This window comes from Onychostoma macrolepis, chromosome 11 (assembly GCF_012432095.1).
Source record: "Onychostoma macrolepis isolate SWU-2019 chromosome 11, ASM1243209v1, whole genome shotgun sequence".
NCBI lineage: Eukaryota > Metazoa > Chordata > Actinopteri > Cypriniformes > Cyprinidae > Onychostoma > Onychostoma macrolepis.
The window spans coordinates 16,383,618-16,408,094 of record NC_081165.1 but is presented as its reverse complement, the minus strand read 5'-3'; the positions used below and the strand labels follow the sequence as shown (position 1 = coordinate 16,408,094).

At 37.6% G+C, this 24,477-nt stretch overlaps 1 protein-coding gene across 4 annotated transcripts; it reads right to left on the bottom strand.

The window, feature by feature from the left end:
• Positions 1-6,930: 6,930 nt before the first annotated feature.
• On the bottom strand, positions 6,931-24,126 carry LOC131549334 (constitutive coactivator of PPAR-gamma-like protein 1). Of its 4 annotated transcripts, XM_058791415.1 has the most exons (17): positions 23,320-24,124; positions 20,836-21,082; positions 19,928-20,010; positions 18,951-19,079; positions 17,895-17,985; positions 17,030-17,094; positions 16,683-16,939; positions 15,490-15,574; positions 15,170-15,391; positions 14,899-15,070; positions 13,367-13,616; positions 13,101-13,215; positions 11,775-11,984; positions 9,978-10,167; positions 9,513-9,654; positions 9,196-9,292; positions 6,932-8,816 (listed from the first exon to the last, which is right to left on the bottom strand). In XM_058791415.1, exons 1-17 carry the CDS (start codon positions 23,791-23,793, stop codon positions 8,505-8,507), a joined length of 3,141 nt encoding a protein of 1,046 aa, XP_058647398.1. In that variant the 5' UTR covers positions 23,794-24,124; the 3' UTR covers positions 6,932-8,504. The 4 variants fall into 4 exon arrangements, with proteins under 4 accessions (XP_058647396.1, XP_058647397.1, XP_058647398.1 ...); XM_058791413.1 differs by having other exon boundaries at positions 6,931-8,816; positions 16,683-17,094; positions 23,320-24,125; XM_058791414.1 differs by having other exon boundaries at positions 6,931-8,816; positions 9,513-9,651; positions 16,683-17,094; positions 23,320-24,125.
• Positions 24,127-24,477: the final 351 nt, after the last annotated feature.

Sequence of the window (24,477 nt, the reverse complement as noted above, 5' to 3'; positions counted from 1 at the left end):
GCAGAGTCTATGACACGTTAATAAGGTCTCACGCAGTTATGGCACAGAAGTGAAAGGAATATAAGAACTGAGCGTTAGTTCTGTAATTTTGACAAGCTCCTCATTTTAAATTGCAGCTAGATATTATTAGCCTATTAATGACTAGTTATTAAGCATGCATTAAGTTTTAAAATTTAATGCATGCACACACACACACATCCATATATATATATATATATATATCTCGCTCTCTCTAATATATGTGTTACAATCAACTCGAATGAACTTGAAAATGAATCAATGTCCACTAGGCTATAGGGCCGACAAGGGTGAAGAATGGAATCATTCATTTTACTTTGGAATAAAGTGAGATTTGGCACAATTGAATCAAAAGTTATAACCATTTTGGTTGAAATGATGCAAAATGATACATCAGTTATGTTATAAAAATAAATAGTAATAATGATGATATATATATATATATATATATATATATATATATATATATATATATATATATATATACATATATACACAGTCATGGCCAAATATATCGGCACCCTTGGTAAATATGATCAAAGAAGGCTGAGAAAATTAATCTGCATTGTTAATCCTTTTGTTCTTTTATTTATTTAAAAAAAAAAACACAAAAATCTAAACTTTCATTGGATAAGAATTTAAAATGGGGGGAAATATCATTATGAAATAAATGTTTTTCTCAAATATGCGTTGGACACAATTATCGGTACCCCTAGAAATTCTGATGAGTAAAATATCTCTGAAGTATATTCCCATTCATATTCACAATTTTGAGCACTCTAGGGTGATTATGAACATGAAATTATCCAGCCATGGCTTCCTGTTTCACAGAAATATAAATAGGAGGGAAAACAAAGCCCAAATTCCCTTAATCATCCATCACAATGAGAAAAACCAAAGAATATATTTCTGATGTGCAGCAAAAGATAATTGAGCTTCACAAATTAGTGAAGTGGCTTTAAGAAAAGAGCTAGAGCAGTGAAAATTCCCATTTCCACCATCAGGGCAATAATTAAGAATTTCCAATCAACATAAAATGTTACGAAACTGCCCGGAAGAGGACATGTGTCTATATCGTCCTAATGCACAGTGAGAAGGAGAGTTTGAGTGGCTAAAGACTCTCCAAGGACCACAGCTGGAGAATTGCAGAAAATAGTTGAGTCTCGGGGTCAGAAAACCTTTTTCCTCACTCATCCAAAAACAAACTCCAGCATATTCCTTTATCAGACATGACTGGAATTTCAAATGGGACTGGCTTCTATGGTCAGATGAAACTAAAAAAGGAGCTTTTTTAGCAGCAAACACTCAAGATGGGTTTGGTGAACACAGGGATAAAAATTACCCCATGTGTACAATGAAATATACTGCTGTATTTTTGATGTTGTGGGCCTATATTTCTGCTGGAGGTCCTGGACATCTTGTTTAGACACATGGCATCATGGATTCTATCAAATACCAACAGATAAAAAAAAAAATCAGTAAGTGACTGACTCTGTTAGAAATCTTATAATGGGCCATGTTTGGATCTTCCAACCGTACAATAATCCAAACACAAACCTCAAAAACGGGTCACTGAGCACAAAACCAAGCTTCTGCTATGGCCATTCCAGTCCTCTAGCCTGAACCCTATAGAAAATGAGTGGGGTGAACTAAAGAGAAGAAGCACCAACATGGAGCTGGGAATCTAAAGGGTCTGGAGTGATTCTGGATGAAGGAATGGTCTCTGATCTCTTGTCAGGTGTTCTCTAACCTCATCAGGCATTATAGGAGAAAATTGAGCTGTTAAACTGGCAAATGGAGGTTTCAAAAAGTATTGAATAAAAGGGTGCCATTAATTGTGGCCAATGTGTATTAGAGAAAAACATTTATTTCATAATGATGTTTCCACCCCATTTTAAATTCTTATTATCCAAAGAAAGGTTAGATTTTTGTGAATTTTTAAAATAAAAGATCAAAAGGATTAACAATGCAGGATTAATTTTCACAGCCTTCTTTGATCATATTTACCAAGGGTGCCGATATTTTTGGCCATGACTGTATGTGTGTGTATATACACACAGTTGAAGTCAAAAGTTTACATAGGCCACACCTTGCAAAATCTGCAAAAAGTTAATTTTACCAAAATAAGAGGGCTCATACAAAATGCATGTTATTGTTTATTTAGTAGGCTACTGACCTGAATAAGATTTCACATAAAAGACGTCTACATATGGTCCACAAGAGAAAATAGCTGAATTTATAAAAATAACCCCGTTCAACAGTTTATATACACTTGATTTTTAGTACTGTGTACCAAGTACTTTTTTTGTTTAGTGATAGTTGTTCATGAGTCCTTCGCTTGTCCTGAACATTTAAACTGCCTGCTGTTATTCAGAAAAATCCTTAAGGTCCCACAAATTCTTTGGTTTACCAGCATTTGTGTGTATTTGAACCCTTTCCGACAATGACTATGATTTTGAGATCCGTCTTTTTACATTGAGGACAACTAAGGGACTCATATGAAGATACTTACATTTTTCCCAGTAGACAAAATAAGTTAAATTTACCATGATCTTCAAATTCAGAAGGTTTCCACCCCCCGGCTCTTAATGCATCATTTTTTTCTTCTGGAGCATCAGAGAGCGTTTGAAACAACTTTATTCTGCAAGGTGTATGTAATATTTTGACTTCAACTGCGTGCGTGTGAGTGTACGCATGCATGTATACATATAACCAGTGGACACGGAAAGTATTCAGACCCCCTTAAATTTTTCACTGTTATATTGCAGCCATTTGCTAAAATAATTTTTTTTTTTCCCCTCAATGTACACACAGCACCCCACATTGACAAGAAAACACAGAATTGTTGACATTTTTGCAGATTTATTAAAAAAGAAAAACTGAAATATCACATGGTCCTAAGTATTCAGATCCTTTGCTCAGTATTTAGTAGAAGCACCCTTTTGATCGAATACAGCCATGAGTCTTTTTGGGAAAGATGTAACAAGTTTTTCACACCTGGATTTGGGGATCCTCTGCCATCCCTCCTTAGGGTCATTGTCTTGTTGGAAGGTAAACCTTCAGCCCAGTCTGAGGTCCTGAGCACTCTGGAGAAGGTTTTCGTCCAGGATATCCCTGTGTTGGGCCGCATTCATCTTTCCCTCGATTGCAACCAGTCGTCCTGTCCCTGCAGCTGAAAAACACCCCCACAGCATGATGCTGCCACCACCATGCTTCACTGTTGGGACTGTATTGGACAGGTGATGAGCAGTGCCTGGTTTTCACCACACATACCGCTTAGAATTAAGGCCAAAAAGTTCTATCTTGGTCTCATCAGACCAGAGAATCTTATTTCTCACCATCTTGGATTCCTCCATGCGGGCTTTCATGTGTCTTGCACGGAGGAGAGGCTTCCATCGGGCCACTCTGCCATAAAGCCCTGACTGGTGGAGGGCTGCAGTGATGGTTGACTTTCTACAACTTTCTCCCATCTCCCGACTGCATCTCTGGAGCTCAGCCACAGTGATCTTTGGGTTCTTCTTTACCTCTCTCACCAAGGCTCTTCTCCCCCGATAGCTCAGTTTGGCCGGATGGCCAGCTCTAGGAAGGGTTCTGGTCGTCCCTAACGTCTTCCATTTAAGGAATATGGAGGCCACTGTGCTCTTAGGAACCTTAAGTGCAGCAGAAATTTTTTTTGTAACCTTGGCCAGATCTGTGCCTTGTCACAATTCTGTCTCTGAGCTCTTCAGGCAGTTCCTTTGACCTCATGATTCTCATTTGCTCTGACATGCACTGTGAGCTGTAAGGTCTTATATAGACAGGTGTGTGGCTTTCCTAATCAAGTCCAATCAGTATAATCAAACACAGCTGGACTCAAATGAAGGTGTAGAACCATCTCAAGGATGATCAGAAGAAATGGACAGCACCTGAGTTAAATATATGAGTGTCACAGCAAAGGGTCTGAATACTTGGGACCATGTGATATTTCAGTTTTTCTTTTTTAATAAATCTGCAGAAATGTCAACAATTCTGTGTTTTTCTGTCAATATGGGGTGCTGTGTGTACATTGAGGAAAAAAAAATGAACAAATGATTTTAGCAAATGGCTGCAATATAACAAAGAGTGAAAAAATTAAGGGGGTCTGAATACTTTCCGTACCCACTGTATATAGTTAGGTGAATATTGAAATGAAATTGGGTTAGCTGTGTTCACACTTCAGCTACAACTTGAAACGTAAGAGCAAATTAGACCTATTGGTGGTGCTAGATGGTCTGAGATAGAGATTTGCTGTAGTGATCAGACTTCCATCTCTCAGTGTGCTAAATGTCACAACTTTTTATGGTTCTCAGGACTGCCACAATGTCAAACTGATTAAAAGAGTAAGAAACCAAGTTAAAATAGGCATTTGGTTTGCAGAATACAAAATAGGCCAGTAATTATAATTTTTTTTTAATTATAAAAATATTTACTATGTTTTATATTTATACAGGGGTTTTCCAGGTTTTTGCAAAGGCAAGACTTGACCTTTTTTAAGTCTCTTTAAGACCAAGTAAAGACAATTTAACAATACATCAATATGATCTCTAAATGTAAATGTCTTGTATTAGCAACGCTTCATATTTTGAAAATACAACTTCCAACAAAATGTGATCACACTGCAAAAAAGTGATTTTCCTCCTCAGTATTTTAAAATAAGTATTTGAACACCCTGCTATTTTGCAAGTTCTCCCACTTAGAAATCATGGAGGGGTCTGAAATTGTCATCGTAGGTGCATGTCCACTGTGAGAGACATAATCTAAAAAAAAAAATCCAGAAATCACAATGTATGATTTTTTTACTATTTATTTGTATGATACAGCTGCAAATAAGTATTTGAACACCTGAGAAAATCAATGTTAATATTTGGTACAGTAGCCTTTGTTTGCAATTACAGAGGTCAAACGTTTCCTGTAGTTTTTCACCAGGTTTGCACACACTGCAGGAGGGATTTTGGCCCACTCCTCCACACAGATCTTCTCTAGATCAGTCAGGTTTCTGGCCTGTCGCTGAGAAACACGGAGTTTGAGCTCCTCCAAAGATTCTCTATTGGGTTTAGGTCTGGAGACTGGCTAGGCCACACCAGAACCTTGATATGCTTCTTACAGAGCCACTCCTTGGTTATCCTGGCTGTGTGCTTGGTCATTGTCATGTTGGAAGACCCAGCCTCAACCCATCTTCAATGCTCTAACTGAGGGAAGGAGGTTGTTCCCCAAAATCTCGCAATACATGGCCCCGGTCATCCTCTCCTTAATACAGTGCAGTCGCCCTGTCCCATGTGCAGAAAAACACCCCCAAAGCATGATGCTACCACCCCATGCTTCACAGTAGGGATGGTGTTCTTGGGATGGTACTCATCATTCTTCTTCCTCCAAACACGTTTAGTGGAATTATGACCAAAAGTTCTATTTTGGTCTCATCTGACCACATGACTTTCTCCCATGACTCCTCTGGATCATCCAAATGGTCATTGGCAAACTTAAGTCGGGCCTGGACATGTGCTGGTTTAAGCAGGGGAACCTTCCGTGCCATGCATGATTTCAAACCATGACGTCTTAGTGTATTACCAACAGTAACCTTGGAAGCGGTGGTCCCAGCTCTTTTCAGGTCATTGACCAGCTCCTCCCGTGTAGTTCTGGGCTGATTTCTCACCTTTCTTAGGATCATTGAGACCCCACGGTGAGATCTTGCATGGAGCCCCAGTCCGAGGGAGATTGACAGTCATGTTTAGCTTCTTCCATTTTCTAATGATTGCTCCAACAGTGGACCTTTTTCACCAAGCTGCTTGGCAATTTCCCGTAGCCCTTTCCAGCCTTGTGGAGGTGTACAATTTTGTCTCTAGTGTCTTTGGACAGCTCTTTGGTCTTGGCCATGTTAGTAGTTGGATTCTTACTGATTGTATGGGGTGGACAGGTGTCTTTATGCAGCTAACGACCTCAAACAGGTGCATCTAATTTAGGATAATAAATGGAGTGGAGGTGGACATTTTAAAGGCAGACTAACAGGTCTTTGAGGGTCAGAATTCTAGCTGATAGACAGGTGTTCAAATACTTATTTGCAGCTGTATCATACAAATAAATAGTTAAAAAATCATACATTGTGATTTCTGGATTTTTTTTTTTAGATTATGTCTCTCACAGTGGACATGCACCTACGATGACAATTTCAGACCCCTCCATGATTTCTAAGTGGGAGAACTTGCAAAATAGCAGGGTGTTCAAATACTTATTTTCCTCACTGTATGTCTAAAGATTTTTATATCAAAACACATTCACAAGTCTTGTTTTATGAGAAATTGATCAAAAAGTGAGTTTATGATTACAACAAGAACAAATAGCTGCCAGTGGGCTCAAATAAATCAACTTAATTCAAAGGGAAAACAAGTTTTCATACCCCATTGATGGATGTTTGTTCTTGTTTTAAGTATAAGTTAATAATTGTTTTTCAGTTTCTCCAAACCAAGACATCAGATGTTCAATTTGCATCTGAAGTAAATGTATCTTGATTTAAGGACGCTAATATATCTGTACAGGAAAAGAAAAAAAAAAAACAACAACACTGTTTTTCATGCAAAAAAGGAGTGCGCTGCACTGACTTTATGAATTTAGGCCTTAATTTATGGAAGGGCAAATTAAGACTCTTTAAGACCATTTTGAAACCTGCAGAAACCCTGTAATCGAACATTGCTGTTTTCATGGAGCTTTTACTAAAGATCATGACTTGACAGTTTATTCTCCAGCAGGGGGCCGAAAACATCCCCATGCTGTTGCAAAGCTGTAATACTGTGAAAGCATGAAAAAAAGGCACATGCAACCTGTAGTATAAATTGAGGAATGTTTGAGATGACAAGCCATCAATCTCTAAAAACACACACATACAAAACAAATTATTCTAAAAGAATAAAGACTTTTATTAAGCATTGTAAGTTGCATTCAATTTCCTTCAAATACATCACACCACAAACCATCAACAATCACTCAAACCCAACAGTAGTTCATTCTTTTACAACCCATAAGTTAGGAAGAAACTCCGATCAACTTACATCAAGGTAACCTACTTAGACTTGCGGCAGGGGACTGAGGGGAATACACCATATTTCTGATCACTAATGTGCAATGAAAAGCATCAGGATTAGATGGAGAAGTAATGATTCTCATTTAAAGTACGTTTATAAATTCTGAAAACACTAAAGTAAACATCAAAATGATTACAAGTGTACTTGCTTAGGCTAAATTCTCAAATGGGAGGGTCAAATGTTTTGCAAAACTTGTTCTGAGCTAAGAAAAGGGGGGAGAATTTAAAATCAAAGCCATTTTTTTTTTCGATTTTTTTTCAGAAATGGTTTGCTAGTAGTATGAATGCGGAAAACAGCAACAGAGAACAATAATGTATACAGTGATGAGTACACCAGGATTAACAATATTTAAAGTGGCTAGATAATGCTGGAGTAAATACAACAGAGGTCAATAAAATCACAGAAATAATAAACTTAAGGTTAGCGCAAATCAGTTACTGACTAACCGTTAACACCTTTTATAGGACTATTACTGATTATCAGCTTTTTAAAATTTTGCAGATGGGCACGGTATTTGTAATGAAGGAAGAAATAGGACAACATGCATTATAACTACACACCATTTTGTTTGTATTTTTTTTTTTTTCCTTTTAATCGTGAGCCATGCAGAAAGTTTAGCTGAGACAGTTGTACTAATGTGCTACATTTGATTCAACAAACCACTGATGCATGGCATTTTCTGACACGGAAAGAGACATTGGTGTTTTTCAAGAGCTCATTTGCAACTCGTGAGATTTGTCTAACCATTTCTTGACATTACCTATAATCGCTAATGTATGACATATTGAAATCATCAGAACTTAAGATGCAGCAGTAATACTAGTTACTCAATGTCAAAACAACCGCACATTTAAAACACAAGTAAACTCACAGTGATGACATGTGAGAAATGCGTTCTTGGTTTTGTCTTTTTCAAATCGTGAGTTTTACGTTTTCAAACGATAAAAAAGCATTTACTGTGACAATACAAACTCAATTACAATGGCAAATATATATATGGTACTTGAATCTCAACTTACTAAAACTAAAAGACTGGCAAATGAAAATCGGTATTTCGGTTTTTGCATTTCTTCGAGAAAGTAAAATATGTAATTTCATGTAACCAGTTTTGAAACACGTAATATCGTTGACGAGGGAGAACACCGTCTTTTATCATTGAACTGGTACGATTCTCTATATATGACTTGTATATCTGTGTTTTACCGAGAAGTATCCTCATCATTACTTTGTGGTTTTAACTCGCTGACATCGAAGAGGGATTTCAAAAATTTGTAAGTCCTCATTTATCGCTTTCGGAGAGGAAAAAATGTACACCAACTGTAGGTCTTCCATCCTTCCAGATATTCCTTAACACGTAACCTTCCATCAACCTTCACCCTCTCTATAAAAATAGGTTTACTCTTCTGTTTTTAAGACAGCGGCGCCCAGAGCTTCATCTCTGCAGCCCTCGCCATCTTCATTTAGTGCATTTAAATGAGGATTAGTATTGCACATTTTAGATTCGTTGCTAAAGGCACTTTCAGGTTGGTTTGTAGCCCTGCTTTCCCCTTCATCCCCATTGAGCTGGTCTGCCTCTTTACTCTCCACCAAGCCGTTCTCCGCTGCTGTGGACCCTTCTAAGGGCAGATGCGGTGTTTTGGTCACCAACTTCGGCTTCTTTCTGTCTTTTATCAATTCATTGGTTGAGGCATCATATGCAGGCTTGCTCTGTTAAAATTAATTTTGCAACATTTTTTACTGTCAGTATCCATCAATCCAATCAAAAATTATGCCATCACTGATTTTTGAAGAATAACCTCCCCACTGCATTTTTATAACGTAATCATACAATCCAGGACATGTGACCCCTGGAACTGATAAACTATGATTCAAAAGTTTGTGGTCAGTAAGATTTTTTTTAATGGTTTTAAAGTCTCTTATGCTCACCAAGGCTGCATTCACAAATACAGTAATACTATGAAACATTAGAATTTAAAATAACTCATTTTTATTTTTGTGATGGCATAAACTTTAATAATAAACTAAATTTTGAACATCGGCATATGTATTCATGTTATTTTAAAATGAAGGAAACAATAAGATTCACCTGGTATGTTCCCTGACTCTTGAACCCTCTAGTGTAGTATTTGGTTCCTCGACCAAAGGTCCTTATAACAGGAGTAGAAATCACACCTCTTGGACGACTGTTCAAAGAAAAGCAATCGAATTTAAATAAAAAAAATTAAATAAAAAAAAAGTGAGTGAGCAAGTCCATTTAGAATATAGTACAGCTAAGAGAAGCATTACTAAGAGTAAATATAAAAGTATTAAACATGATATTACAGGACAGACAATTACAAACATGTCAATTCAAGAATTTATCTATAAACAGACAGTAAAAATGATTGAAAATGTAATGCTTACCCTCTGGTTGCTCCACCAACTGACACCACCTGTATGGGAAACGAGGCTCTTCCTCTTCCACGACGACTACCAGCCCACTGACCCACCACTGTGCCTGCAATCTCAAGCTTACCACCCTGTGAGGGGATGGCTTGAAGCCCTACTTGAGAGGAATGAACAATATTAACTTAACTCAGAAGAAACTCCATTCTTAAAAGTCCAATCAAACAGGTTTAGCCGCTTCAGCTAATCACATTTAAGAGAGGAATGTATTTTGCGCCAGATCTTTGCAAAGAATCGATTGACCAAGTTCGCAAAACCACTCAGGTGATTGTTTCTCACTTTTACAACCTAGTAGTAAACATTGTATTAACATGTCATTTCTAAAAGAGCATTATTTATGTTTAAGCGTTTTCACAACTAAACTACGAAATAATCAATTATATTTTGCTTACATTTGCCAATTAGTCTAACAATTATTCTTACCAGGCATGCCCCTGCCTCTACCATGCAGTGGGGGCAGAGGAGGTGGAGGGTAGAAGGTGCTGTTGGGGGGGTAGAAAGGCATTGCGTGTGGAGGTGGAGGGGGGAATGCGATCGGCTGGGGTGGCCGAGAGAAGTTCAGACCCTCCAGGATACTCTGACGCATCTTCTCCACCTTGGCAACTAGTTCAGTCTGGGGTTCACAAGGAGATACATGTCAATTTTAGCTCAGTTAGATTACAAACTCAGATTTACAAGTACAATTTAAATTTCATTTTTATAAAGCTATCAACTAATTCAACACTGGGGATTAATGGTTAACAGTTGAGTAAATATTCCAGTATGTATCGTGCAAAGCAATAAATTTCAGTGAGCTACAGCACCTTAAACGAAAGACTGAAAGCTCAACAAGTAGCATTTCACCACCAAAAACATCTTTGTTAAACATTTAAAAGCAGAAAATGTATATTTGTTATTTTCTAAACTAATTTAATTTTAATAATTGTATATTTCTTTTGTTATTCTATGTTTGTAAATATAGAAAATGTGAGAGCACCTCTTGCCAAGGTCTTTTAATATATAATATGCCTAATAAAGCTGTATTTTATACAATTATATTTACAAAGTAGTATAAATGTATTTTATATAAAAGTTTAGGGTTGGTAAGATTTAATGTTTTTATAAAGAAGTCTCTTATGCTTACCATGGCTACTTTGATTATTTGATCAAAGAAACAGTAAAAAGGAAATATTGTGAAATATTATTACACTTTAAAATAACTTATCTATTTTAATATATTTTAAAATGTTTTTTTTTCCCCCTGTGATACAAAGCTGAATTTTCAGCAGTCATTACTCCAGTCTTCAGTGTAACATGATCCTTCAGATTGTAATACGCTGATTTGGTGCTCAAGAAACATCTCTAATTATTATCGGTGTTAAAAACATTTGTTCCCGTTTAATATTTTTGTGGAAACCATGATACATGTTTTTCAGGATCCTAAAGAACAGCATTCATTTAAAATGAAAAAAACACACATATACATATATACATATATACATATATAAAAGTATTAATATCTTGACCTCAAACATTTGAACAGTAGTACTAGTAATATGATTTGTGAAAAACTAAATTTACAGATTTTGCTATTACCCTTTTTTTTTTTTTTTAAAGATTTGTTTTTGCCATTTTTGCCTTTTATTTGATAGGACAGTAGGTAGACAGGAAACAAAGTTGGAGGGAGAGAGAGAGAGGGGGGACGGGATCGGGAAAGGTCCGCGAGTCGGGACTCGAACACGGGACGCCCAAAGCACAACAGCGCTACATGTCGACGCGCTGCCCACGAGGCTATCGGCGCCAACCTATTACCCTTTAAAAAGAAACTAAATGTATGATAATGTTACAATTAAAAAAATATTATTATTATTATTGTTGTTGACTTGAAATTACTAAATCTATTGACAGCCCTGCTTGAATTTCTTCAGCCACCCAATTTTGTTTATTTGTTGCCTCAGGTATCAGTATCAATAATGAAGTACCAAAGGCTGCTAGTGTACCGAAGCCAAAATTGGTCTCAATCTCAAAAAAAAAAAAAAAAAAAAGGCCCAGAGGCTGGTAGTGTACTGACACCATAATTGCTTTCAATCCATCCCTATCACACAGTTCTATCATCAATCTTTTCTGCTGTAGTACTTCAATCTGGTGTCAGTTTGAGGTCGGCGTTAAATCATTCTGTCAGTAATGGCTTTGAACCTCTTATGCACGTAAAAAAACGCAGTGGTGCTGTGCCGATTGTACCTGACCATCGCAGAGGTCAATGAGTGGGGCCTTGTCCCTGCTGGCCCGGATGAGTTTACTCTGTAGCAGCTTGCCGTCAAAATACATCCACGGACAGCAGTGTTCCCAGGGAATGGGCTGCCCACACACGTCATTGGCAAACAGTGCCATATCCACGCCGCTCATAAAAAGAGCAGCCAGCTGAACACCGCGTGGATCCAGGTTATCAATCTGGCGGCGACAGATGCAGTGACAGTCAAACAAAGCTCTTAAGGTTAAATAAGCAGCTACAAGTTAAACCACCCAGCAGATCACAACCACCTCCCCCCTCAGCTGAAGCACAAAGCAAGCATGAACAAATCAACCCATACACGCAGACTAATGCACAAACCGCTCCAGCCAATTCAGCCATTGAAAGCAACCAGCAATGGCAGTAGCGAAGCAAGAAGCGCATACAGATCGACAGAACTGACAGACACGACACAGCACAGCCTGCTGTGTGGATGGTTTACATGTTCTTATGAGCTCAGTCACAGACTGAAACGAGCAGAAAAAAGCAGCTCAGGTAGCTAAGTAAACCATCTACACAAAAAGACTACATTCCTAGCACTCAGGTTGCTCAAATGCCATGTCTTTTCCTGCAAAGCCGACTATCAGATGAAAACATGCTTTTACAAAGCATTAAGGCCAATCAGCCTGGCAAGTGTTCTTACAAAGTAAGAAGTACCCAGAAAAATACCTAAAACCCCACTTTTTGAAACAAGAGGCTTATTGCTTTTAAGTAAATTAATATATAAACATATCTTTACCAAATTTTTAAATAAACTGGAAAGAACTGTGGGCCATTCACACCAAATCACCATACACAAGTTATAAAACAAATATTTTATCTATTAACTCCTTAACAGAATATTGATTTAATAATTTAATTTCATATTTGAAATGAAAATTTTCAGAGGCTAAAAACATTTTTAGTTTGGACACCAATTAATTCAGGTATCCAAACTCAAAAAGATTATAAAAAGTCATTCTGATTATAGTAAACTTTACTTTCGTTACTGTTGTCATACTGACCAAATAGCTTTGCATACTAACAAATTGTTTGCACATATTTAAAAAATTTTTGTTCATTTGACAATTTATTTTTATTTTTTTTTTTTTTTTTTTTAAGAGAGAATGACAAATTTGTCGGCAGATTCTGTTTGAGTAGTTTTGCGAGTAACTTTTTTTGCGAGTATTTTTGTTCATGATGTTTAGTCACATATGCCTTGATGTGAATGGGCCTTTCATTTTGGTTTGTGGGTATTTTCTGGACACTCCCCATGCATCATTCTCCACATAAATCACCTTCAGGTCCTGCAGCTGGTCAGGCTCATAAAGTTTAGGAGAAAGTGCTTGAGCTAGGAAAGCGTCAAGTTCGTTACGACGCAAAATTCTTACTCCTGGCCATTGTAACATAAACCTGAAGTAAAACACAAAGGAGTGACAAAACAAGAGCTGAAGAGCTGATACTGAAGGCCCTTTCTGAAATGGATTAAACCATTGTAATTCTAGGAAAGCATTTAACAATATTCCACAATGTTTTTGTCGTACAAAATTCTTTCGATTCTCACCGTAGCACACAACACAGCACCATAAGCGGTGTGGGGACATTGGCAGGGTTCAGCATAGCTGGAGTGTCCGACCTCATGCAGGCCAAGAAAGCCCTCATCCTCCGGTTCTTGTCCTCCACTGCCTTGCCCAGCCAGAGTTTCTTCAGGTTTGGGCAGGTCCACTCCCGGAAGGGTAGAGCTTCCACTAGTTCAGGGGTGTGTGGAGATTTGCCTTTGTAAGCAGCCCATTCTTTTATTATCACTGTCGGATCTGCAAAGACAGATCAAAAAAGTTTAACTGGGGAATTTGCCAAAGACATTTAAAAAAAAAAAAAAAAAAGCATTCCCTCATTAAAATATTGAGGGTAAATCAACAAAGTTGATATTATAAAACAACATTTTGGGGGGAAAATATCCAAATATTCAGATTGGTGGATCAAGGGTAGTCAAGTTTTTTTCCACTGTGAATTTGGCAAATAATCTTTTTGCCAAGTCATGTAGTAATAGTATATATGTTGATCAACTCCTGAGCTCATAGTAGAGCTGCCTTAAAAGGTTCAACTAAAATTTCTTTAATAAAAAAAAAAAAAAAAAAAAATGAATGAAATGTTTAATTCTGAATAACAGTGTTTCCCTCTTCTATTTTCATATCTTGTATTCAAATTTCCAATGAGGGAAAAAAAAAGAAAAACGTCAACATTAACAGAGCTAATATTAGTTTATGAATGATGCTAATTATTGAAATTAATTTGCCCAGTTAAAGCCTAGAATAACAAGCTAACGTCAACACTCAGGTGCACTCTCTAATTAAATCAGCCATCTACAGGCCCCAGGAAAGAATTTAGGCATTAAGAGCAGGGCTGGGAACTGAGAACCGATTGCAAGTATGTCAGAATAACTTTAACACGCAAGAATCAAACAACAGTAACATTTATCAACTGATTTAAACCTCCTGTGCTTACAAAATTTAGAACAGTCTATACAAGTTAGGCTATTTTACTAATCTAAATGCAGATTTACCCCAGGTGTGTGCAGCTATTTTTCAGGGATAAGATAATTAATTTATTTATTTATTTACCGTCATATATAATTACAATATAATTAAACCTTTCTTTACTTCAACATTACAATAACAACTACATGAAATCTTTTAGTTTAATATTGGAACATATTATTGAATTTTTTTTTAATAATACCATTAGGGAAGATGCCAAATCCTGCGATGATGCTACAATGCAGATAGATTTATTCTGAAATATTTTCAAAATGTTTGCTTTTTTGTAAATTTGGTAATGGTCTGGCTCATGAATAATAATTACATTAAACAGATGGTCGCTCCACTAAGGTTATGTAACAATGTTGCAATTCATAAATTGGCCAAATTGCCAATAGCTTACCAAATTGCACTGGTACTTCAAAAACCCCAAAACTGGTGGTTCCAAAGCATTTGATCAAAAACACAGACAATTGTTACAGTTTTCCTTATTAGTGATACTTATGATTGTTTAAAAAGTTGGATTGTTCGAATTTAGCTGGATAATTCTGTTACTCACAATCGGGGAGGCGATTTCTCCTCATGGCGAGTCTCTCTGCCTTCTTTTTGGCCTCGGCCAGGCTGAAGAGCACCCCGTAAACATATTGACGTACTGGCCGGTACAGCTGCACCGCAGAGGGCAGGTCTTTGTTAGCTTCATCCTCTATGGTGACAGATAACTTTATCTCACCCTGTAAAAAAAAAATAACCATCAAACATTGTCAGCCATAACAGTTTAACAAGGAGTAGTTTCAAAGTTACAGTTGAGTTGCTAGTAACTAAAAGCTGACCTTGGTAAGAACATGGTAAATATATGGGTACATGAGGCCCTTTTTGTGTCTGTGCTCAGCGACTCGTAGCACCTCTGGTGCCACCACTGGTAAAGGGGGAGTGGTAATATCCATGTGATTTCTTGTTGGCATAGAAAGGAGGGATGGAATTTGGGCATTGACCCCTACGTGACCTTTCCCCTCTGGGCCTTGGTTTACAGGGGAGGTCACAGAAGGATCAGACTGAAAGAGAAATGAAAGAAATCAAATGGATATAACATTATTGTATCAGCTATCTTTTAACAAGCATATAATATTTTAACACATAGAAGTTGACCCACTTTATTTTGGTCCCCATGGTCTCCTTCTGGGATGTTGTCCATCTGGTTTCTCTGTTTGTCCCATCCCTTATGGTCACTTACATGGCTAAATTTCAGAATGAAATGGATGCACCAATATTAAAATTCAGCCAGATACCAATAACCCATATTTTCGTATATTGCCTAATAATAGATTAATGTTACAACGTTAGTATTTTGTCTGAATAAATTAAAATTAAACACTCAAAATTAAAATAAATCATTTTAAAAGCTACAAGTGAATTTAGGCATTGCGTATAATATAAAATAATATAAAAAACTGGATACTAATTTTGTAATTTACAAAATATTACATTTAACAGTTTTATTGAATTACTAGTGGTTTAAAGGGCTTGTAGTGAGAATTACTAAAATGTGAAAATAGGGGGAACGAGCATGTACTTTTTTCTATTGGTAACATATCCAATATATCAAAATACCAACCTTTACTAATATCAGCCAACATTTATTATTATTATTATTATTATTATTATTAATATTATTATGTATTTAAATCTCTTAGGCTCACCAAGGCTGCATTTATTTGATCAAAAATGCACTAAAACAGTAACACTGTCAAATATAATTACAAATTAAAATAATATTTTACACATTTTATTCCTGTGATGGCAAAGCTGGATTTTCAGCATCATTACTCCAGTCTTCAGTGTCACATGATTTTGTGCTCAAGAAACATGTCTTATCAATACTGAAAACAATTGCTCTGCTCAATATTTTTTGTAAAAACCATGATAGGTTTCTCAGGATTGTTTGATGAATAGAAAGTTCAAAAGAACAGTATTTATTTTAAACAAATCTTTTGTGATGTAAACTTCTTTACCTGATCAATTTAATGTTTCTACATATATTTTATTTATTGTACATCCCTAACTAATATGAAAAAAAAAAAAAAAAAGCATCAGAGTTTAATGTCTATGTTTGCAGAGGTTGGTTAAGCAAACCTGTATAAAGGTATTTATGACCTTGTAGAACATCTCAGTAAGTACAGCAAACACCACTTTCTGTAGCAAAAACCAATGGCAGTAAGCATCAAAACAACTCTACCCACAAAACTGTCTGTACACTCAAACCTTGGGTTCAATTTATGACTAGAAGAAAGCCTTTTTTAAAAGTCAACATATCCCTCATACATTCCCTTGTTCTCGGTTACTCACTTGGCAGTGGAGCCTGTGTTTTCTTCATTCTCGGAGGACGAGGATGTGGACGAGGTGATGAAGAAGGCTGGGTCTGTGTGGTTGGAGTTGCCGCCGTGAGCCGAGTTGATAGGAGACAACCTCTCGTAGAGCGGCGTGTGCTGCTTCCCGTCATTAGGAATGTTGCTGTAGCTGTTCTGTTCTAGGAGCCCTTTACCTGACAGGTCCGCCTCATGGACAGGCTCGGCCAATGGAGGACCGGAATAGCCATGCTGGACCTGGGAGAATGAACAGAAACATGTATGCGTCAGTCTGATGGGTAAGCACGAGTCATTCAGGATGGACCATAGTGGGGAAATGGTTCTCACCCCAGGTTTGCCTGGAATGTTAAGCATCTGTGGTGCTGCTGGCAATCCCATCTGATTTGGTCTGACTGTGGGCATACAAATGTAAAAAAGAGTCTGGTTCAATCTCTGGAGCAAAAACTGAAAAACAACCATTCCCAGAAAAGAGATATATATATATTTATTTATTTATTTTTTTTTAATTAATTTATTTTTTTTAATGCTAAAAAATACCTAACTCGTTATACCGCATGTCCACCCACCGTTGAAACTGACCTTGATGCATTCAAAATGTGTGTAGGCACAGAGACACAGTGAGGTATATGAGAAACAGTCCGCAACCATACCATTCTAACACCAGAACGTTTAAAGTCATGCAAAAAGTCAGTCTGCCTGAATTCGATTAAAGACCATTATAGTTCTACAAGACAACCACTATAATTTATCAGAAATGCTCTCACTAATTGGAAGATGCCGAATTTAATTATTCTCTCATCCCATAATGTTCAACTGACACCCTTTCAATGAACCTGTTTAAAGTTTTCAGGCGAGCTAAAGAGAGTTTTTCCAGACTAGCAGCTCTCTGTGCGAGAGTCCTTTCTAAAGAAGCCCATTTGTATGCACAGGGCACAGCGGCCATTCCAAGTGCACACAAGGTCTGAGGCAAGTGGGAAAATTTCTCACATTACTGTGAGGGCTGAGACCGAGAGACGGTTAAGAGAGAGACAGAGCGTGCCTCTAAAACCTGGCCTAAAACACAGACAGGAAAACACAACACCAGGCGAGCATTAGTACACTTGTCCTGCTCCAAGAATTTAACAAGAACGAACAAACAGGAACAGATGTCGTTCTGTCAGAGAGGGAAAATCAAAAACATTGACAATCTTACCTAAATAAGAGGGAAAGTGAGGGGGCTTGCTGGCGGTGGCGTAATAATCCACTGCTTTTTTGAAACGGACAACTTTGTCATCAGTTCGAGACTAGAAAGCAAAGCCACAGAATTAGCACATATTGTCCACAATTCTTGGTAGATGATAGTTCCCCCAAAAATTAACATTTTGTCATCCTTTACTCACCCAAATATAGGCCTAAATGTATATGACTTTATTCTGTGGAACACAAAAGTGTACTTAGTGCATTTTGCCCATACACTAAAAGTCAATGGAGTCCATTGGACCCCACTGACTTTTATTGTATGGACAAAATAGCTGAATCATTCTTCTATTGTGTCCGGAACAAGAAAAAGAAAGTCATGAAAACGACATGAGGGTAGGGCTGCACAATTCGGGGAAAAAATAAGATTTTTGAAGAAGAAAAAAAAAAAGAATGGAATAATGTCAAAGAATTAATTTTTTTCTAATAAAATTTGTGACTGTGGTTTAATATGTATTTTTTTTATATTTTAAAGCTCCAGGTTTGCTTTGCTTGTTCGTAGAGCTGCACAATCTGGCCCAAAATTTTGCAATTATATAGCAATACGACTGCAAAATAAATAACAATATACAAAATTAGAAATATTATTACAGTACTTAAGACAAATGTAAGAATTTCAAAAACTAATACATTTCATTTTACAGTACAACTGTAAAATTACAACACTAATATTTATGGTACCCTAAAGCCTCTCTTTAGCTGACAACAGTTTTCAAGCGCTTTGAATTAAAAGTTTGGGATGATGGTTGGTGCACGTTGCATTCTGAGATGCTGAAAACACTGGCTCATGAGCTACTTGTGTTTAACAAACCACAGTGCTATAGAGAGAGAGAGAGAGAAAAATTAAAATCACAGCATTTCTGATTTGATAATGTCACTAAGCCATATCGCGATTTTTTTTTTATACCTATTAATTATGCAGCCCTACATGGGGTTGAGTAAATGATGACAGAATTTTCAATTTTGGGGTAATGTATCCTGTTAAATGTGCTACAATGGTGTGTTATCTTACCTGGGAGTGCTTGAATATGTCTTTAGCAATAGCTTCCAGGTCATGGACATCTTGTAGGTTGCGGACATAGTCTGCCACAGCTCTTATGACGACATCACATGGAGGAAGAACGAGTTGGTGGGCACGGACCTGCGTCAGAGAAAACAACCCATCACACCCCCAGCAAAAGCTCCTTCTGCTTAAAATGTGATGGGTATCATAGGAGTACATATCTGACTGGGTACAGTCCGACAAATTTACAAAAACACACATAAGGTTTATCTGCTTAACTGACAATGCATATCATAAACTGCCACTTAGAAGCTTTTTAAACAAGTAATTGCCAACTATAGACACCAACACAGACATATGCTAAAATGAACTGAGAGTGATGGCAACAAAAAGTAAAGCAGCACGCGTAGAACTGTAAGTCAGGTGTTAAAATAGAGTATAGCCCACTCTATTTTCGCTCACAGTGAATCAATAAAGCCATCTGTCAAGCAACACCGACACTAAGAGAAGATAACAGAAGGTTACGCATGAAGCCATTCCTCAGCTCAACTCTTTCCTTTATAATCGCAGAGCTCAACTGTTTGGATGAAATTCAAAGACCGAGTATTTAAAACCAAAAGGGTACACGCTGAGGACAATGCTGAAGTGATTTTGCATGGTCCTGAGAAGTTATTTGCCAGACCCCATTTCAATCTGGTTGTCAAGGAAACTGGTCACAGTGGCTTGCAACTGAGGGAATCTAATGAGAACTGAAGTCTTATTTTTTCAATGTAGAAAACCTTGAAGTAATTGAATTATTACACACAACACATTTATTTCCATTGTGTGATGCATTTACAAGTAAAAAAGAATTTTCAACTGGAATACCAGAATGGAGCCAGACTGAATGCATGTTTACAAAACGGTTCTTAAATAGCTAATTGGCTATTCAGTGCTCAGTATTATATAAACAGGTAAATGACTTTTTTTTTAACAAGTGGCTTTACCTTCAAGGATGCTAAAGGGTGGTCAGGGCCGAGTAAACTCCAGTGAAAGGCAGCCAAGTCTTCATCAGGCAGTATGTGATTCCCTATAAAAATAGAATTTAGTTATTTAAGCATGTACAGCAGAAGTACTAACTTGTAAACTTCATTATTGCAGCTGGAAAACATTTATCAGCCATGAAATGTAATGATTTGTGACACTACTGATAACATTTGAGCCATTCTTCTACTGCGTTAGTAAATAAAAGACAGTCAAGAAAGTTTGAATTTCATTAGAATTAATTATAATTACCTTAAAATAAAAAAAATATCATTGCACATCATTTTACTTGCCTTATCTTACATGCACAAAGTTTGGGATCAGTTAGAGTTATTAATGTTTTTGAAATAGGTCTCTTATTCTCACCAAGGCTGCATTTATTTGATCCAAAAATAAATAAATGCATAAATAATTCAGCAGTAAAAACTGTAACTTTGTGAAATATTAAATTTTTTTTTTTTTAAATGTCAGTAACTGCAAAGCTGAATTTTCAGCAGAAATTACTCCAGCTGTCAGTGTCACATGATCCTTCAGAAATCATTCTAATAAGCTTGCTGCTCAAGAAACATTCCCTATTATTATTAATGTTGAAAACAATCACATTGCTTAGCATTTTTGTGGAAACCATGATTTTTGTAACTATGTACATAACACTTTCAGTCAGCTTAGAACAACCTTGCTGAATAAAACTATTAATTATTCTTAACGTAATGACCCCAAACTTTGCATAGGATAAAGACAAACTATTTTGTCTTTAGAAAAACATGCACAGCTGAATCATTCACAATATGACTAAGAATGCATTAGGCAAATAGGGCCAATGTAGATGTCCTTTTGACTTGAAAACTGACAGGCAATCCTACAAACCTACCTAAAAGTGAAGCAAAAATGACAAAACGATTTGGATTGAGATTAAGTTGCTTGGCAACTTCGTGCATCAGGTATTGGCTGGTGGTGAGGCTTTTGCCGTTGCGGCTGAGTTTGAGAGCATGGGCACTGAAGTAGTATGGGATGCTGCACAGGGCATAATCAGAATCATAGGCAACCAGGCCATGGAACCCATTTTCTCTAAATAAGGCAATCACTTCCTGGTGATGATCCTCAATGGTCTGGACAACCTGAGAGAGGAAGCAAATTACAGGAAGGCTCATTAGAAAAACAAATTTACATTGATGAGATTGACTATACTGCAGGCTTTCACAGATTTCCATGAAAGGATGTGAGGCACGATTAGTCTGGGAAATGTTATTTCTAATTGTATCATATAATGGTTTCGGTGTCAAATGCTTTAATCGATTAGCACTGTTTGAACGAATCAATGAAGAGATGATTCTTTTTAAAACTATATATTGAGCAAAAGGATGTTCACTGGGCTTTAACTAATAGGAAACGAGGCGTAAACAAATTCATTTTTAAATCAATCATGTTTCATTCATATTCTGCCCCACATTTCATAGTTTCTCGATTGATCCAATGTTTATGAGTACAGGAGATAAGTAGAAAAAATCCTAGTAGTATAATTTTCTATGCTTGCATAAATATCAATAATCCATACATAAACGCTTATGCTGAAAGTCCTCTGAAAAATGAATAAATAAATGCAAATAAAAGCATTAATGGGCAAGAATCTCATAAGTCATGTGTCTCTCTGCTCAAAACAGGGCCAATAAACTTAGTCACAGCCTGTAGGGCTGCTAAATCTCAGCAGAAGTGACGCAGGGAGCATGCAGCCAATCACAGAGCAGTGCTTACTATTCTTCTGTCACAAGAGTGTGACACATCAGCCAATCACAGGAGAGCAGAGGTGGCGCTTCCTTTTGCCAGCACAACCTACTACTACATGGCTTCATTTCAGCATTCATGCGCACATTGCACCTTTAATTATTGTTGAAGATCCAGGTAAAAATATTTTATGGTAATAATATTATACAATAATTACTTAATACTGCATTGCTTGATTTTTAAATGTTGTCTTTTTGCATTTATTCACTTGTGCTTACTTTTAATCAGTTGATTTTATTGATTCTTCAGTAATATAATTGTAAAATAAAGGTGTAAAAATTCAGTATTTTAGATTTGCATGCACTGTTAGGTGCATTAAAATATTTAACATTAAAAGACTGGCACAGTTTTAGATTTGCTTTTAAACAAGTTTCTAAAACACCATCTCATATACTAACATGACAGATACATCCTGCTGACATCTCCATGTTCCACAAATGCCTGTGGAAATGAGATCTGATCAGATACCAGCAGCATATCGTACAGATTTGTGCCCAAGATCTGTCTTCCTCTGCACACCTACCCCGAGCATGTATGTTACAACAAGTTGGATCCCTGCATAAAAAAAACATCTTAAACCAGCCTGAGCTGATTTGCTGTTCTTTACATTGGTTCTAGAGAGGTACTGGAAAGTTTCAGTCGATCAATCAGGGGAAAACAAACCAGCTGCTAATCTTGGTTTTAACATGTTTGTGTATTATGATTTACATTTGAATAATGCAATTTCACTAACAGCCAAGTTTGGTCTACTGGCTGGTTTCAGATTGGTTTTGGGAACTTTTCAGTTTGGTCAGGCTGTGAGACCAGCTTAAGCCAGCTGCTGATCTTAGTTAACATGTTTGTATACATAAATAATACTATATGAAAACCAGGCTAGGTCTTCATGATTCAAATCTGAAGAAAACGGTTTCACAGACAGCTTTGATTAGCTAACTAACTACTGGTTTTAGATGGGTTTGGAGAACTCTTCAGCTTGGTCAGGCTGTGAGACCAGCTTAAACCAGCTGCTGATCTTGGTTTTAACATGTCTGTTTTCATGAATAATGCTACATGAAAACCAGGCTAGGTCTTGATTCAGATCTGAAGAAATCAGTTTCACAGACAGCTTTGATTAGCTAGTCTGGTCTAACTACTGGTTTTAGATGGGTTTGGAGAACTTTTCAGTTTGGTCAGGCTGTGAGACCAGCTTAAGCCAGCTGCTGATCTTAGTTAACGTGTTTGTATACATGAATAATACTACATGAAAACCAGGCTAGGTCTTCTTGATTCAAATCTGAAGAAAACAGTTTCACAGACAGCTTTGATTAGCTAACTAACTACTGGTTTCAGATGGGTTTGGAGAACTCTTCAGCTTGGTCAGGCTGTGAGACCAGCTTAAACCAACTAAGACCAGCAAACCATCTTAAGCCGTTTTATTCGTCTAGAAACACAGCTAACAAGAAAGCCGTCTAGGCCACCTGCTAGCTGCCAACCTACTGTCTAGTTAGACGAGCACTTCACTTGATCTGGGTCTGGTTCTGCTAAGCTAATGGCTGCATGTGTCAAAACACAGCGAGCATCTGTCGCTACTCACCCCGATGTGGAACCTGAGGAGCGCCAGGCGGATGCAGTGGGCCATACACACCGGGGGAAGGAACCAGACCTTGGGCGGCGGGGTACCCTTGTTCTGGACGTGGCTGACGATCTGCTGGGCGGTCTGCCTCTCGTTCACCTGTCGCTTGACCCACTCGTGGAGACGGCCTTTCTCCAGGGCGCCATTGAAGCACACTAGCAGCTCGATGTTGCCGTTGAAACAGGCTTTGGCGAGGGCGGCGAGGTACCCGAGCATGTGGTTCCACTGGCCCCCGCTCACCCAGTCGGTGTAGAAGCCGCCGTAGAGCCGGTGCAGGCAGTTCTCGGCGTCCACTAGCAGCCGGAGCGGAGTTTGAGGGGGTCTCTGCCGGCCGCCGCCGACCAGACTCCCGCGGGCGAGTTTCTGGAGCTCCACCGGCACCACGGCATTGGGGCAGTGCTTCTCTATGTATTCCTGGAAACCCTGCACACCCATGACTGTTGTTGTACAATATGATATCTACTGTTATTTCGGGTTGAGTAAGAACGTAAAATTGTCTGGAGGAAATGGAGACAGAGAGAGAGAGTTGCAAGCAAGCAGCCTCTCCCGAATGCTGAAAACCGGCCTGAAGAATATTGCGGCGGATGTGGAAGTTGATCAATCGAAAATCAGTCAAATCGGAGATGCATCTGTAATTTTTGGTGAGTTGTTTTTTGGTTCATGGCTGCTAGCCGCCATGTGCACCCTTATGGAGCCATGTCTGTGGTCTGGATGTATCTGGTGTGTAGGGGGAAAGAGAGGAGCGGAGAGACGCAGGACACGTACAGTCACACCGGAGGAGGAGTCTGGAGTTCAGTGGGCGCGGTTCGCTGGGAGAACTGTTGCATGTTATGATACTCTCACTATTATAAAACGTCTCATAATGGCTAACTGTTTAAAAAAAAAAAAAAGATATTTATCAAAACTATTTTAAAGTTAGTAATAAAACTACAATTAGCAACTTCTATATTCTTTCATTTAAGTACTGGACATTTTAGTCATGTGTAACTATGAAATGTCTAAATAACTATTACATTTCTTTTAACTTTCTATGATCCATTGTTATTAGTTAATGATTTTAAAATTAACAGTTTTTTAATACTTGGGGTCCATCTGTTGGTTGAGGATCTGGTTGGGGTC